Source organism: Lotus japonicus, chromosome 3 (genome assembly GCF_012489685.1).
Source record: "Lotus japonicus ecotype B-129 chromosome 3, LjGifu_v1.2".
Taxonomy (NCBI): Eukaryota; Viridiplantae; Streptophyta; class Magnoliopsida; order Fabales; family Fabaceae; genus Lotus; species Lotus japonicus.
The window spans coordinates 12,342,861-12,360,883 of record NC_080043.1 but is presented as its reverse complement, the minus strand read 5'-3'; the positions used below and the strand labels follow the sequence as shown (position 1 = coordinate 12,360,883).

Below are 18,023 nucleotides of genomic sequence, written 5' to 3'. Positions count from 1 at the left end.
ATCCTTTCTCACCTAAGTTTCACCGTTTCTCTTCGATCAACACCCTTCCAGATAATCTGGGGTCAGATCCGTCCGACGATACATGGGCAACTAGAAGTCACCGTGATATGATTTCTACTATGAACCTTAGATAAGTCACCCTAATGTGATATAATATCGAAAGTCGAAACAATCAAGTGGAATTTTGTTAAGAAAAAAAACAATGAAGTGGAAATTCTCCCTTCCATTCTACAGTTCTACTCCAATAATTATCAATTTATCATATTTCATTCTGTTTCTGTTTGATCAAACATAGGCATGAAAGAATTTTGCAAGAAAGAATAGCAGCCGCCCACATATCCAAAGCAATATTTGGCAAACCAAAAAGGAACCCCCTCAAAATTTTCTAAAACTTCTGTGATCCATCATCTCTCTGTTTCATGCTTCTACCGACAAGTTTTGTTCCAAATTAACACAACACAAAATCCTTTTCTCTTTCCAAACCTTGGAGTTTGCTAAAAACACGAACCTTTGACCTGGTTGGTTGTTACCACTTTCTTCGAAAACCTTGAATTTAAACCTTGTTATCATCTCGTTTCCTTGACTCTTCCATTGTCAATGGAGAGAGAAGGAAACGATTCTCTTGCGGGAGATGATGAATCTCTCCCAGGTGCTCCTGCTTCTTCCAATGGTGTAGCACCCATTTTGAGCTCGACCCTTTTGTTGGATCATGTTGGGGAGGTCACCCTCACCTTCCATTCAGATGGCCTGTCTTGGAAATTGGAGGACTCTTTGGAAAATGTATCTCCCTTTTCATTGCTTTAAACATATTTGTGAAGATTTTTGGCTTTTTTTTGTTGAATTGCTAATGGGTCTTGTTTGGTTTGCCAACCCTGTTTGTGCACTGTGGATGGATATGTTTGAAATTATGTTTTTCTTTGCATGGCTTTTTGTGTTTATTTGTTCAAACTTGTGCTTGGGGTAAAGGTGCTAATCTTGAACCTAGCTTACTTGTCTGTTTGAAGTGTAGTTTAAAATGTTTTTTTACATGAGCTCCATTGGTTGTGGTCTTGTGGATGATTGATTTGACTCCAAGTTCAGATTATAGAAGTGTTACTTGAACTGAATATAAATATTCCCTTGCCTGTGGCTCTGTTCGACGTAATTGTCATTTTATTATTTATACTTTATGAACATAATCTGTTAATGTTTGATAAAATGCATTTAAGGATGACGTATGATAAGATTTGAGGATAGAGCGTGAGTAAGAAGCCAAGTTCATGGGTGAGGGATGCATTTTCTCCACTTTGTTTGTACCACTTGAATCTGAATATATAGAAACATATGCACGCATGGGTGTTAAAATCAATTTAATTTGCAAATACTTTCTAGAGTGAGTTATAGTTTGGGTTTCAACTCATAGGATTTTTCCTTAACTTTTGATGGAACAGGATGTTTCAACTTGTTTAGGCATTAAATGTGTTTCTAAGGTTGCCACGGAGATCAAGCTTTCTGACATATATGCGGTTGAGTTATCTCATCACGGTCTGATTCACATATCAAATCTCCCTCGTGCTACTGAACATCTGCTTTTTGGTCAAGACATTAAGGTTTGATCTTGCTCTTAAGCTTGCTTACGCAGTTCTGTTTGTTTGTAGGTTTATCACGTTTCATAATATTTTTCTTACAATTGTGCAGATGTACCGCTTTATTGTGCATTGTTTTATTAGGAACAAGAATCAACCTTCTAAGTGGATCCTAGCTGAATATACTTTTGGGCACAAAAATTTGGAAACATGTCAGATGTGGGTTAATCAACTTAATACATCCTTGAAGCTAGAAGTTGGAAGACCAAGGAAACTTTTAGTATGCTCTTTATTAGTCAAAGACTTACTTTATAATTTTTTTTATTGATTGCTTATAATGAACTTTCCCAGAGATAATTTCTGATTCACTAGGTTTTTGTTCATCCAAGGAGTGGGAAAAGTAATGGCTGTAGAACCTGGGAAACTGTGGCTCCTATATTTTCACGTGCTAAAGTACAAACAAAGGTGAAATTTCAGCACCTCTAGAGATTTCCTGAATGGATAGCTACTGATAACCTTTGAAAATTATGTTCATAGATGTTTAAGTCCAATAGCTGTGTTTTGTTTAAGAAGCATACCGAGTCTTCAAATAGGTCACTAACTTCTTGCTGAATTTTTTTTGACTGTGGTCAGTCGTTGAAACTTGAAATAGGCATAAGTTCATCTCCATTACGTATTAGCTGCAACTGTTGGAATTCAATAAATCGTCCTTTTTCATACTTTCTGAAGTTCATGACGACGAACATTCGAATTGTCTTCTTTATCATACTTGTCTTTGCTAATCAATGACTCAATCCTACTACTTATGAAGAGGGCTATAAACATAAGCTATTTTTTTTTGAAACTGGGCTATAAACATAAGCTACTTGTGAGTCATTTGAGCTTGTTTTGTTAAAAAAGTAAGTTATATTTGCTTGTTAAAATGTAAAAAAAACAAGCTCAAATGACTAAACATAAGCTACTTGTGAGTCATTTGAGCTTGTTTTGATAAAAAAGTAAGTTATATTTGCTTGTTAAAATGTTTGAAAAACAAGTCTCTCTCTCCCCCCGCTCTCTTTCCTCTCTCTCTCTCTCTATATATATATATTATCTCAAAAATATAAATAACATGTAAAGACTGCTAATTTTAGATCTAGGAGTATTTGTTTTTAACATAAATCTATTCACATCACAACTGAAGCTTTTGTTTGCCACAATACTGCTAATTAGAGCAAGAGAATACCAGCTTCATGATAATATTAAGTGGTAACTGATAATCAAATAAGATTTCTAATCACTAGTCAACTTTTCTTTTCTTCACCAGGTGATTGTGACAGAAAGAGCAGGACAGGCATTTGATACGATGTTGTCGATAACAAATATGGAGCTTAACTCATATGATGGTGTTGTAGCTGTTGTAAGAACCTAACTGCAGTCTCCTCAATTCTGACAAAACTCGAACAGAAATAGCTGAATAATACTATATTATACTGAAATGTTGCTGCTGATTTCTTCAGTTTGATATCAATCATAGTGGTAGTCTGGTAGGTTTGTTCAGAAATAGTACATAACATTGTAGATACTCTTTCTCTCTCAACATTAATAAAATAAAATAGAGATTATCTTAGGAAATTTGAGAGGTCCTGTTTCTCTCTCTTGCCATTTTATCCTTCCATTAACTGACTGCATCTTTTGCTGCCCTCCCATGTAATGCAGTCTCCACAGCCTTTATAACCCTCATTGGCTTTTGTCCATTCTCCCATGTTCTAGATACATATTGGCCCTTTATTATCCCCAAGGAAGTCTGGCCCTAGCTTTTGTCTAGCTATTGCTTGTTCTAGATGTGGTCTGGCCGTGGCAATTGTCTCAAATGGGGTCTAGCCCTGTCTTTTCTCAAAGTTGGCTTTGCAATCATGTCTTGTGGATATATTTTTCTTTTTGAAGGGTTTGTGTATAACAACCTTAAAGCTGATTAAGTTTTAGTTTGAGGGGGAGTATTTTTGTATCATTTAATATTTTAGAGTATCTATCACAAAATATGGCAGAGCATATTAGATTATCTCTTAGAACTGGGTTTCATATTTCCTTTTCTTATTGAATTAGGATTAAGAGACTGGTAAAATCGAAACAGGATTAGTGTTTTATCCTTTGTAACATATATTCACATGAATATTAATAGAATTTTGTTGTTATGAGTATCTCTTTTGCTCCCTTTATGCCTAACAGACTAACCTTGTAACTTAAAAAAGTGATGTTGATATGTTATAATGCTGTGTTAATATTTGTTTAGACCTTAGTATTTTCATCAGCTCTCTTGAATTATTGGATTCTAATAGAGGTGGTTCCAGGGTGGTGATGGGTTTTTCAATGAAATCCTGAATGGGTTTCTTTCTCCCAGGCTTAAAGCTCCCTACCCACCAACTCCATCAGATTTTGTTCATTTGGCTAAAGATAGTGGCGATTCCTTGGTTTTTGATAAAGATGAAATAGTTGAAGAGGCTTCAAGTCAAAGTGAAGACCAGTTTCCTCTGATTTCCAATCCAAAACAGTCTGGGTGTACAATGTCAAATTCCAGTGAGTTCATTTTATCTGTACTTGGTTTCTACTTTCTACTATTGATTGCTAGCTGACTCACCCATTTATATATATATATATATATGTATATATATTTATACATATATTTATATTTTGGCTATTAGATGACTTTGAATTCAATGTAAGGGGCATGAATTGTAAAACTTGAGAATAGCTTTGGAAGAACTTGAGGATAAATTAAGAATGTAATTTTGTGAATTGCTCAATTATTTGCATCACCATGTTGATATTTATACAGTGAAAAGAATGAATCTGTTGGATTTCGTTGGGAAATCAACAATGAAAGATAGAGAACAGTAAATAATTCAAGGAGAATTGAAGCAAGGAAGAGTTTCTCTCTTTGAATTATTCACAAGAATTAAATTCCCTTTTGAACAAACTTTTAGAGATCCCCCCAGAATTTAAACCAATGCCTAAAAGATGTCGCCTATCCTAAAATAAGGGACTATTTATATTGCTCTAATTAATATACTCGTTGCCCCCCTTACACACTCCTAAAATAAAAGATATCACCTCTCCTAAATAAGGGACTATTTATTTCTCCTTGTATAAACCAACCACTCTTTCGTTTATTATTTTTGTCCCTAACAATCTAAGTGGTTTACAAGAACCATAGATAAGCATTGAGATATTTCCCTAGACCCTCTTGTTTTCAACTGCCATGTTAACTTGTAGTATATCTAGTGCTGTATGAATTACAGAAACCGTTAAATATTTCACTAGTTGGATAAGGATTGTATCATTTCTAGTAGTAAATATCATAGTTTTCCATATTTTGTAGTTACTATGAAATATTAGTTTTTGCAACTGCCATTTCTTTTTTCCTTTTATATGCTCTACTTAACTCTATAGAAACACATAGCCACATTAAAAGACTAGTAAAAATTATACCAAATTAATGCTTGATCATCATGTGGCAGTTGGAGATTCAGAAGATAAGGCTCTTGAATTTCCTGTTCCCAATGAACGGTTTCGATTTGGGATCATTCCTGCAGGTTCAACTGATGCCATTGTTATATGGTAACTTTTTTCCTTCCTAGTATCTTTTGAAAGATGCACTAAAAGTATCTAAATATTTTTCAGATGTTCTTCTAATGCATACTTCTCACAAATCACATGGTGTTTAGATTTTTTTAGCCAATTTTCAGTGTATCTTGATAATTTTCTTATATAGTTCTTGTGGATTATGTGAAATTGTGAATTTAACACTCTGTCTTCTGTAGTACCACTGGAACTCGAGATCCTGTAACTTCTGCATTGCATATTGTCCTTGGTAAAAGGGTGGACCTTGACATAGCTCAAGTTGTACGGTGGAAAACAACTCCTGGATCTGAGGTTGAACCAAATGTGCGTTATGCAGCTTCCTTTTCAGGGTAATTTCTCTGTTAGGGTACCTGATGAAAACAAATTAGATGTTCTTTAGTTATCGATATAATCCAATTCAAGCTATTACTTTTGTTCGCTTACTTTAATTACAATTGTTTGTCTGATATAGTTCTTGCGGATTATATTTCCTCCGACTGGAAGTCATGCTTTCGACAACTAGTGAAAACAAATATGTTCAGGTTTCATAAGTTATAAACTAAATGTCCACAACTAGTTGTGGTAAAGAACTTGAGGAAATTAACTGACAGGATTTTGTTAGTCTAATTCACAAGAATTTCAGAAATGCTGCTTGTTAATTATACTTTTGAGTTTTGATCCATCTTGATAAACCTATTTGGAACCCAAAGCAGCTTCAAGTTGAAGTAGTTTATTTGGACACCTTTTCCTAAATCCTAACAGAATTAGTACCAACTACCAATGATATGCTGCATGTCTGTACGCTGTGAAAGACTATTTCACATGGTGTATGTGTTACGCATGCTGCCAGCTTAGAATCTTCTCTGCATATTTTTGGCAGTATTCTTTAGCTATCTCTACAGAATTTGTTTTTGGCAGTGTCCTACGTCCGTGGACTAGTTTTTTATGATCAGTGTCCATAGAAGCTCTATTTTGGCCTTATCTTTAGTCAATGGATCTGAATGGCCCCTTCCCCCACGCCCAGGTAAATTTTTTGGAAAGTGGCTCAACATTGGATTTAGGATAGGCTTTAATACCACCGTAGTATTTAGGGTGTGCCTAGCTCTACCCCAAAAGCTAGTTCATGAGGTGAGGATTGCCCAAACCGTTATAATTTCTACGTGCATAAATCAACTATCAAAAGTTCATCTAAAATAAACTTTAAACGTGCATAATTTGCTTATTCAGTCCAAACGTTTAAAGTTTTTTATGCATTACAATTGAAGATGTAAATGGATAGCTTTTGCTTTCTTTAGCATGGTACTTGCATGCCTATAGTAATTGAAATTTTGTCACTATCAAGGAACGCTGACTTCAATTTATAGTTAAACACCTTGAGACATGTAGATTTGTTTAGTAATCTTATATTTTTATATTAATGATCTCAGGTATGGATTTTATGGTGATGTCATCTCAGAGAGTGAGAAGTATCGCTGGATGGGTCCCAAACGTTATGATTATGCAGGAACAATGGTTTTTTTGAAGCACAGGTATTTTCTAAGTGGATATGATTTTTCTTCGAGTATTTTTTAAATTTGTTTATTGAATTACACACTTCTCTTCTTTTACTCCTCTTATTCCTTGACATGGTAAGCTATTATGGTATGTGAGCGCTTTGTCAGACTGGGACCACTATCGCAGTTGCTGTTTCAATAATATACGATGCTTATCTCATTACCTTGACGAATTGTCAAATATTTATATGTTTTGCTAGCTATACTGTGTGATTCCATACATGTACTGTACTGCAATATGAGTAACAGCAACCAATAAAATGTATTTATCTAACTTCAATACATAAGTGAGGACAATTAAATGTATTTAATAGTTTTATCGACATGTTGATTATGTGAAGCTTAAAGACATTTATTAGATTCTCTTCTTGTGGTTCAGATCTAAAGGTCTTGTAGTTGTACAGCATGTTACATGTTCAAAAAGGGGGTCTCTATCTGATTATGCAATTTTACTCGTTTGAACTAAATCATGTGTTATTTATTTTAACTGTTGATACTTCTTGGCTTTTTGCTTAATTACCTTTGCCTTCTTTTGGATGAATATCTTTCAGATCTTATGAGGCAGAAATAGCATACCTAGATGTTGAATCAGATGAAACCAAATTGACTACCAAAAGGAATCGCCAGGGTAGCCTGTTACGGGCAGTGAGAACTCCGCAGATATCAGAAAGATCTATCTGCCGTATCAATTGCAAAGTTTGTAGTGAAAAGCCAAATCATGCATCCTCTGGAACTCGCAGCCTAACACCTCATTTGCATTCAGAAGAAGGAAGATGGGTGAGATCCAAAGGACGGTTTCTTAGTGTAGGGGCTGCTGTAATCTCTTGCAGAAATGAAAAAGCACCAGATGGTTTGGTTGCTGATGCACACCTTTCAGATGGTTTCCTTCATCTTATATTGATTAGAGACTGTCCTCATCCTTCATATTTATGGTAAGCACTGCGTATTTTTGTTTCCACATTGCCAATGTGAAATTATCAAACCCAACAAGCCTAATTTTGTTTCCACATGACTACTTGGGTTGCTTATTAGATTTAAGGTCTTGCCTCTGGCTTTGTAGTTGGATGTTTTTCCCTCAGCTGAATATACCATTTCTTCAAAGATCCACTGGAAGTCTGTCACTAGCAATCATCATCAAAATAAATAGAATAATGATTTGTTACACAGCTATGGAAGGACTCTATACAGACTCTAATTCATTCTGAAAAAGTTTAGTTATCTAGGCTTGTTGAGAAGCCCCACATTGACTAGAGATGTGGCCAAAATAGTCCTTATAAAGGCTATAGCAATCCTCACCCTTATGCTAGGTTTTGGGGGTAGAGTTAGGGCTTAACCCAAATTCTAAGATGGTATCAAAGTCTATCCTAGATTTGTTTATTGGAGACCACCCATATGAATCACCTGAAAATGTTCATTCATGCAAGTTCCATTCTCCAGATGTCAAACCCTGGGCGTGAGGTCTGTTGATAAGTTCCAAATTGACTATGGCCAAAATAGTCCTTATAGAGGGTAGAGCAACCCTCATCCCTAAGCTAGCTTTTGTGGTAGAGTTAGGCTTAACCCAAACTCTCAGAAGGCTCACTAAGAAGGTTTTTGAAGAGTGGTGAATTGGCTTTCGTAAACAATGTCACTGCTGTGGTGATCTTTTCTTTAAAACCTTTCTGAAGTTTCTATTCTCTCCTCTAGTATCTCTTAAATAGTTTAGTTGATTGTGTTTTAATATGTTTCCTCATTATTTCATAAGTTATATAGCTTGCAAATTTAGTTACAAGGTCCTTTCTTTGTTTGCTTTCTGAATGATACAGGCACCTGACTCAACTTACAAGAAGAGGGGGAAGCCCTTTGAATTTCAAGTTTGTTGAACATCATAAGGTTAGTTTTTCCCTAATCCAAACCGCCTAATCAAATGGCTAACTTACTGACTTTATCTAGCATATGCAGACGCCTGCATTTACTTTTACTTCGTTGGGCAGTCAGAGTGTGTGGAATCTGGATGGTGAGATCTTTCAGGCACACCAACTCTCTGCTCAGGTGTTCCGCGGCCTCATATGCTTGTTTGCAACTGGTCCTGAAGTTTGATTGAAGACAGCTATTTGCCATTAAAAGGAACTGTGATGAAGCTGATTTACAACCCGTTTGGATGTAAACTAAAGAATACTTATTGGAGTTTAAGTAGGGCTTTTTCTGGTAGATAAGTTCCAATAAGCTCCAAAAAGTCCGTATCCAAACGAGCTCTTAGTAACAATAGCAGTGCCAAAATTCCGCTAAGTGGACGATTTCAAGGATATATAAAGCCATGTTCAGGACTCGTAAGCTTGGAGAGAAATTTTTGTTGCGTTTGAGTACATATTTTTTACCCTAGTTCATGGTTGTGTATTTATAACGGGAGTCCTTATTCCATAAACATCAAAGCAGGCTACCTTAGTATTTTCATTGTTTGGTGAGTGGATGTGTATTCTTATTTACAGATGCTGTAATTGGTTTGTATATGTAGCAAAGTCAATGTTGTATTCTAATGAATAAATTTAGATGACCATGACAATAGTAATGGTAAAATCCGAAAAACAAAATTTGTACATATGAACTTCTTTGGATATGTGGACTAATTTTTCATGTGATCTTTTTTGGATCTAGAATTATATATGTTGAATATATTCCCTTAATATATATGTGTAATTTGTCATATAATAATTTTAAAGTCCAATCTATTCACTTTGATGCACACAATTTGGTCAAATTATTGAAGGATCAAATTGATTAACAAGATATATCTTGAAACTAAATCTAATCAACATATATAATCAAATACCAATTATGCTTTCCGGTGTATCATTTTTAAACTTCAATTCTCAACATTCCTTTTGGGAAAACCATGATGGTGTGTGGTGTGGTGTTTTAAATTTGGATCCTCTCCGGCACCTTCCTCTGCAGCATTTTATATCATATGCTGAAAAAAATGATTATTTAACTGGTTCAATATTTAATTAGTTTACACAAGTAACTGCTCCAGGAGGTGATCCAAACTCGTAGTGTTTTAGTGGTTTACTATATAGGTAGATTATTTTAGCTACTTGAGTTTGAATTTGATCTATCGTTATAAATTATGTGAAAATTCTGCCTAAAATTTGGAAAAAAGAATATATGCTTGATTTAAAATATGTTGACTATTGGAAAAACATGTCTCTTTATATAAAAGGGACAAACTATGGGGATGTATCTGACATAAGTTTGTTTGGCCTGAATGCCATACAAGAAGCTGCTGGAGACTTCCTTGAAATAATAACCAAATTTGACATATTTAGTGCATACAGGATCCAACAATCGAATCAAATATATTTACACTTGAAAATGGAAAAAATTGGTTCACACTCCAAATACATATATACCTAGAGAGAGAGATAAGAATATAAGATAAATGAGAGATGAATGTGTGATCTGATAGGAAAAAACAGAAGATAAGAAGAAAAAATGTATGAAAATGAGATGAAAGAGAACGTGAGTGAATCAAAACCTCTATGATAATCAATCATCCTAAATTAACCAAATAGTAGGCCAGGATGGTATGAACAAAATCTTCATCCTAGACACTGTCGCATGTCATACACGCTGAACTTCTAAGCCAAGCTACATTAGAGGTGTCATTGGACTCAACATCTGCACTGATAAAGGTACTTTGCTGATATCATATTTCACTGGACTTCCACTCCAAAATTGCTGACACAAGTGCGTAATTAGGAATTAGATTCTTATGAGGCAAAGCCATATTTGTCATTGGTGAATTATCATTCTCTTGAAGCCACTTTTCAATTGCTTTGCGATCATACGTATATCCATCCGCTGCAACGCAAGGATCATCCATCACATCCTGCATCAAACAAAGCACAATAAACATCCTCAGCAACAATAAGAAGAAAGTTAGGAAGCAATGTATGACTAAGTATCTTTGTCTGAAATGGTGGCTCATTCATTCATTTCTTATTGTGCAATATATAGATCAATATATTTTTTCCATTGTGGAGTATTTCACTACCTGAAGTATTGGACAGATAAAGTGATTAGGAGGTCTGGATTTAATAGTAACAATTGAAGAAGAATGTTGAGCTCTAGCAGCAACTTCTTTCAATCTCTCCAGGGTTGGAAGCACCTGATCTTTTAAATCGGGCCGGTCTCTACGCCGAAGCTCTGCACAGCTCAGTCCTAACCGAGCTAATTCTAGTGTCTCTTGAAATGGCCATGACCCTGCCTTTGGATCCAACACATTTGTTAATTTCCCATCATTAATAGCTGTTTCAACCACATGAGTAACTGCCATTGCTGATTTTGCTGTCAATAACTGTAAGATCACTATTCCAAAAGCATAAACATCAGACTTTGGGGATATTAATCCAGTCCTTTGATACTCAGGATCGATGTAGCAGAGTGTCCCAACAGGCTCTGAGTCCTTATACATGGTAGATAAACTATCTGAACTGAGGACTGTAGAAAGGCCTATGTCACCAATCTTACTGACAAGGTTCCGACCGAGCAAGATGTTTGCCGGTTTCATGTCACGATGGATGATAGGTTCTGGTTCTGTGCTGTGAAGAAAGGCAAGAGCTGATGCAACTTCCCAAGCTATTCGAAACCTCTCAAACCATGGGATTGGGATAGTACTGTTCTTTTGGAGTAGTCTGTCCTCCAAGCTACCATTCTCCATATATTCATACACAAGGCATCCATGATCAGGACATGCACCAAGAAGAAGAAGCAAGTTTGGATGACGAATTCTGCTCAATATCTCCAGCTGGAAGCAAATAGATCATATAAGTCCTCATACATACTCATCATTAGATATACTTTTCATTGACCACTATAAATATTACAATGAAGGTTGTTTTAATGAAGTTATGGGGTGAGTGCCACATAAGAAAAGCATGAAGTTATAAGAGGAAATGATAGCAACTTACTCTTTAACACACACTTTTCATAGGTCAAGTTCACGCGGGTTCCACTAAATTGTGTGGATTCTAGTCTCTGTTTAGTGCAACCCGCATGAACTCGTCCAATAATAGTGTTGAAAAAAGTGCATTAGACACTGTATTGCTAACAACTAAAACTCAAAATGCCTCTACCAACTTGATTGAATTAGTGGGTTTGCATCTTGTGAAGAAGAATGGAAGAAAACAATGAATATCCACAACAAATTTTTTTATGACAGGAAAATGGTAGTGTTAAATGGTTAACCTTAAGAACACTATATTAAATAATTTAACCACAAAATATCATATTTGAAGTAGGACTATGAACATAGATGAAATAAACTTGTCATCTAAAGAACCAGAAAGAGCTTCAGCAAATTAAAGCATTGCATATTCGTTTCGTATAACTTCCATACCTCCTGCTGGAATTGCTTACTTTGGCGGTTTCCATTAGGGTGGAGAACTTTAACAGCAACAGTTGTATGATACAAAGTACACTTATACACCACTCCATATGCTCCCATTCCAATTTTCAGATCTTCAGAAAAAGATGAAGTAGCTGAAACTATTTCGTCCCAGGTAAACTTTCGGTACTGGAGAACAGAACCACTTAGAGCACCCTCCAGCTTATCTTTCTCTTTGGCAGCACGTATAGCTTTCAACTCCGTTTCTTTTCTTTCTGCAGCTTCTCTTTCAGCACATTCTTTCAAATAAGCAGATTCTCTTACTGCAGCATCATATTTGTCTATTTCGTATCTTGCTAACTCCTCGGCCACCTCCTCCTTAGAAATAATCTCTTTCATTTTCATGGATTCTTCGGATCTTCTTTTGCTGAGTTCATTAAGCTGTTCAAAGCAATTGCAGATGTTACTTCAATTGACAATGCCAATCAGAAGATTCAATCCTTGGCATATGGAAGGAGAATTCATCTTCCAATTGCTATTGTAGGGTATTATATATTGTAAGAGCTAAAAAATAAAAAGATAGAGAAAAAGGAAGAAACTAGAGCATAATAGAAGGCCGCTTTTACTTATTAAGAAGAAGAAACAGTTGCAAAAGAGAATCTAGAAGGGCTTCTGGCCATAAGAAAATAGACATCACCTTTCTTGATGCATCAATGTTCTCACTTTGAGCTACAGCATGCATTCCTTGGGCATGTCTTAGTTCAATTCTCAACTTTTCCAGCTCAAGGTTAAAATTTGCCTGACCAAATAAACGACCACAAAGAAAGTTCACTTGTAAGTGGAAGTTTTATCCAACTGGAATTAGCTGAAGCAAGCAATAGCTATTTGACAAATAACATATAGTTCTCTATACAAGATTGCATGTGAATCAAAATATGCCTAGCATATATCATCTGATATGAAGAAACGAAAGACAAAACATACATATTTGCATTTGCTAGAAAAGGAGCACCACAATAATTGTAGTCAAGATGGAACTTTTTATTTTATTGATGGAGTCTTGCCAAATGAGATAGTGTAAACCATAAAACATAATTTATTTATCGCAGTGTTAATTCTAATCACAAAATTATATATTAGATAATGCTTACAAGATAGCACCATCAACCAGAGTATGAGTTGGATACCATTTCATCAAGTCCAAAGAAAGAACTTCCAATTACCTGCCTATTTGGTGATGGAAATTTATCTGCTAGTGACACATCCTTGCAAGAACTTTGTTCATAAATCCAAGATTCAGTATCTGAAATAAAGCTTCTGCAACTAGAGACCCGACTCAGAGCACGATCAGTATCTGAGTTTCTAGCAGAACTTGGAGCAGCATTTTCTCTTCCAAAATCAAGAGATTGGCCTCTAGAATGATTAGTTTCATTTATACTAGTTGTTGTACTTAGAAGGCTCTGATTTATACTTGAAAGAGCTTGAAATCTCTGTGTTGGCAGCGAGGAACGTAAACCAGGATATGATCCAATTGATCCAGAGTCTGTATACATTCAAACAGCGATTATTCTACCAAAGGGAATTAAAATTTGACGTTTCTCATGATGCAACACAAACTAAAACTTCCATACAAAGTCAGTAAGCAGACCTTTGAAACCAAGCACATTAAAGTGTTGTGTTTATTAGCAGTCTGAGTAATATGAACATTCAATGGCATATTAGAATTGGTAACAGCAGTGTAATAATAAAGGTATTGATGACTCTTTTCTATATTGGAGTATGAGTAGGTTCATAATGGTTGCTAAAATCTAGTTTTAATTTGTAAAGTCGTACATACGATTTTATGATCCTAGGTGACCAAAGCGAGTTACATCGCATGAAAATGTTCTGATAAACTCGGGTGACCACGCGAGTTTATTACAGAGTTCAAGACTTCTGTAAAAACTGGAGAAAAACCCAATTTATGTATGATTTTATTTGTTCTTATAAGTTTGTTATTGTGTTATTTCGCTATTTAAGTATGTTTTTTATTTTATTAGTACTTTTCATCATTATTTTGGTTGTTTAAATATTATTTTTGCACAAGGTAAACTTTGGAGCCCCAATACTTATGTGATGATAGCAAAGATAATTTCATGAACCAGCTATACCAAAAACTTAAGTTGTTAGATGAACACACAAGAATGGCCTTATCCGATATTTCTAATAGGTCATTTCCACACAAAATCCATTGATTGAGATATTAGGAAACATTAAGTAATTGGAATGTGTTCTTAACAATTATTTTACGGTTTAAAAATAGTGCTAAGAAACTCCATTCTTCCTATAAGGCATTTTTGTTCTGCAATTAACTCTTAGTTTTTAAATCCAGTAATGCAGAACTATATTTGTATACCTGTCTGAGTGGTGGAAGTATAATTTGATGAGCTGCCGGAGGAAAAACTGGTATCACTAATGTCATCTTTAATGCTTCCTTCATACTGCATGTCTGATTGCCGAATGGACAATTTTCCTTTTGAAACAGCAAAAACTGTACAAAATCTTGGAGTGCAGACTGAGATTTTTGCAGACATACCCTTCTGTTTACTGAAAGCAAGACATTACAGAAAAATGCATATCAATAAAAAAGAGAAAGACAACAATGATACAAACATATATCTATATGATATATCCATTAGAAGTTGTTTGTGCATAAATTGATTTGGCAGAATCAGATTCTTTCCGGTGCACTATGCCATGACTACATGTAACATGCTTGATGGACAACATTTAAGTGCTCACATTGATGCCAAAGAACTGAAGAGAAGGGTGGTGGTTTGAGACAAAGAGAGCATTGGTTAATCTCAAAATTTGGGTTAGGCCTAACTCTACCCTAAAAGCTAGCTTAGGAGTGGCGGTTGCTCTACCCTTTATAAGAACTATTTTGGTCCTATTCAATGTGAGACTTCTCAACAGTTTACAACCAAAATAGACAGATCGCAAACTAGAGAGGCATGGTATCCTATAAACACTATCTAGAAACCTATAAAGGAATATGTTAGACATATAAATAATAAATCAACAGCAGTTCCCAACCCTCTTTTAACACCTCTAGCTTCTAGTATTGGTTCTTAGTGTGATACGAGATCCTCTTGAATCAAGTGACCAAAAATTGATAATCACCGCTTCCATTCTCAATTGAATCAAATTCTAGAAATGTTCATCCATGTTTCAAGCCAAAATGACTATCAAGATGAGGCATATTGCATATGTAAATCAAACCATTACGTGCAAGAATAGGACATGACATATGCAAACAAATATTTAAGAAAATAATATTATTATTTTGCTTCATATTTCCTTTAAGAAAGGCCCAAATTAATTTCCGCATCTAGAAAATTGCTGAATTTCAAAGAAATGCTGAGAATTACAAAAGGATAGTGCACTGGCTATAACTAAAATCTTGATCATCATAAATATACACGTATATAAGGAGTCACTCAAAATCATTCAGATTGCAGTATAAGATGACTTGCTATGCTCTCCAATTTGAACACTGCAAATGTAGGGCATGGTAGAACTCCCCAAATATGGCCAAATCATGATGCCTAAGCTTGTTGCATTATAAATCAGTGTTTCAATATATACCTTTTAAATAAGCCTCGAGACGAAGCTCCAACGACAAGTTTGGTTATAGCATCCTTAGCTACTTCCTCTGCAACCGCAGTTGCCACATCATCGGATTCAATCACTGCAACATTTACATGCACCTGCACCAACAATATAAGAATATAGGTCTTGTAGTACATCAATTATTCTTATTAATCTCCACGAACAACAATATCTGACCTTTCTCTGCTCACACATTCTCTTAAAGGGTAGAAGCATTTGATTTGTTTGCATCTCCACTTCCTGTTTGTAAGCAGTTGCTATGTCACTGCGCACTTGTGAAAGGGGAATCACATTTCCCACTGGAAGTACAAATTTTTTGAATTATCACAATGAAATAGCCATATAAAATCTTCTCTTTCTAATTCATAACAACCAGCTATAGTCATACACAATCAAATATATTGAGAACTTCTGAGCAAAGCTACATTAGTTACTAATCTTTTCATGCTGATAACATCAAATGGTAAAAGAACAACTAATAAGGTAGATGGACACAAAAATAATTCAGAATTGAAGATATAAGAGTTCCCTAACATTGAGACAGAATGCAAAACTGCTAATCACAACGATCCACAGACATTTTAGAAAAGATCTAACTTCACATACCAATTTCTTCAGGATACAAGTGTGATTGTTCAGTTATCATTGCACTTAGAAGTTTCCAATATAAGAAAATATTTGTAAATTTTAAATGAATAGAAAAAACTACTTTCTTGAATACAAGCATAAAACACACATATATATTACTTGGTGTTGGAACGCCTTTTATACCAGCATGGACATGTATGAGCTTGAAGATAATCATTCCTTCAGGAACAAACTTATTAAGTGCCCACTGCACGACATATTTGCTTTTCTTGTTACCCTTGATTGCTAGAGCAACTGCCGAAGTCGGGGGACGCTGAGAGTTATTCCTTTCACCTGCCTCCTGAATTCTATCCATCTCTTTTCCCTTTGAATAATAAAGTGATGTATCTACAACAGTTGAAAAAGAAAAAATCATAAGAGAATGCTCTACCAGAATAGCAAGTTACTGGCAGGCTATAAGCATGTTTGGAAATCCATCAAGAATTTATTCTAAAACCCAAAATCAATTCTAGCAAGAAGCTTGTGAGTAGCTTATGAATGCCAAATTGATTCTGACGAAAGAGAATCTGATCCAAACATGCTATAAAAATAAGAATGCTCTAGCAGAAATGCAATTGTTAGCATGTTGCTCTTGCTGTGTAATAAGAACTTCACTTTAAAATACTTGCAGAACAAATTTCTCAAATTCAACTCACCCTTACTATTACACCCCATACACAACATAAAAGAAGCAGAAATGCAGTTAAAGCTTAGAAACATGTGAAGAATTGAGTCTCTAATGAAGTTTTTTTATGAGAGAGAATCCCCAGTTGACTGTACAAAAAAGGAATAGGGTTTCAAGCTTCAAATTGAAATAAAATTTCATGACAGAATATTTTTCCTTGAAAGCACTGAATAAAAACATCAAACTAACCATCTTAACAGAATTTACACACACAAACACACAGACAAATTAACCATCTTACCAGAATTTTGACTAACCAATCAAACCAGCTTTGATACTATGAACTATGAAGTGCCTCAAATCTTAGCTGGGAAAGGAGAGATTCCCATCACACTTCTCCTAAACCACTTCCCAGATTCACACCAAAAAACTCAACTGAAAACTCCAAACTTCAAAACCTCAGAGAAGTTTGGTTTACACTTAAAAAATGAAGAAAGAGTATGAAACTTATCAACTCAATGGCCCCATCAATGATGCTTTATCTACTGAACTTAAAAAACAACTTCAACTCATTACTCATGCCTTCAGGCAATACCCGCCACTAAAAGGAAACTGTCTCTATAACTTATTGGGTTTTTATTTAACCAATTAATTAAATAATTCAACAACTTGGCAGAAAATATAGAGTAAAGTGCAGAGATATTTTTATTTTGATTGAAATTAATGCATTTTAATTCAGTTTTTGGTTGGACTTTTCAAACCATGATAACTGACATGACATGTGTGATTGGTCAAAGCACCAGCCGCCAGGGGCAGGCCTTTTGTTTTAGACTATAGTACAGGATAAATTTTTAATCCACTTTCATGTCTTATGGTAGAGCAGTAGAGCTTTCCGACACGTAAATGTAACACAATTTAATTAGTATTAACTAGTAGATTATAGTACAAGAAAAAATTATTAGTGTATTATTTAATTGAATTTTGTATATTTTACTCCACTTGTACAGTTTTTCCTTAACCAATTCACTCAGTTGGTGGTCTTA

The 18,023-nt window shown here is 35.1% G+C and overlaps 2 protein-coding genes across 3 annotated transcripts; one reads left to right on the top strand and one right to left on the bottom strand.

Annotated features, from left to right (window-relative positions):
* The first annotated feature begins 273 nt into the window (after window positions 1–273).
* Window positions 274–9,335, top strand: LOC130745700 (ceramide kinase). The gene is made up of 12 exons (XM_057598064.1): window positions 274–780; window positions 1,431–1,589; window positions 1,678–1,845; window positions 1,938–2,030; window positions 2,869–2,961; window positions 3,893–4,118; window positions 5,060–5,159; window positions 5,363–5,512; window positions 6,590–6,691; window positions 7,267–7,647; window positions 8,521–8,587; window positions 8,657–9,335. Exons 1-12 carry the CDS (start codon window positions 598–600, stop codon window positions 8,792–8,794), a joined length of 1,860 nt encoding a protein of 619 aa, XP_057454047.1. The 5' UTR covers window positions 274–597; the 3' UTR covers window positions 8,795–9,335.
* Window positions 9,336–9,962: 627 nt separating this feature from the next.
* LOC130745426 (U-box domain-containing protein 35) lies at window positions 9,963–17,588 on the bottom strand. 2 transcript variants are annotated; one of them, XM_057597661.1, is made up of 10 exons: window positions 17,282–17,588; window positions 16,476–16,703; window positions 15,906–16,027; window positions 15,705–15,826; window positions 14,473–14,663; window positions 13,301–13,620; window positions 12,775–12,876; window positions 12,090–12,518; window positions 10,746–11,498; window positions 9,963–10,580 (listed from the first exon to the last, which is right to left on the bottom strand). In XM_057597661.1, the coding sequence occupies exons 2-10, from the start codon at window positions 16,669–16,671 to the stop codon at window positions 10,398–10,400; spliced, it is 2,418 nt and encodes an 805-aa protein (XP_057453644.1). In that variant the 5' UTR covers window positions 16,672–16,703; window positions 17,282–17,588; the 3' UTR covers window positions 9,963–10,397. The 2 variants fall into 2 exon arrangements, with proteins under 2 accessions (XP_057453644.1, XP_057453645.1); XM_057597662.1 differs by having other exon boundaries at window positions 16,500–16,703.
* Between the last annotated feature and the right edge of the window lie 435 nt (window positions 17,589–18,023).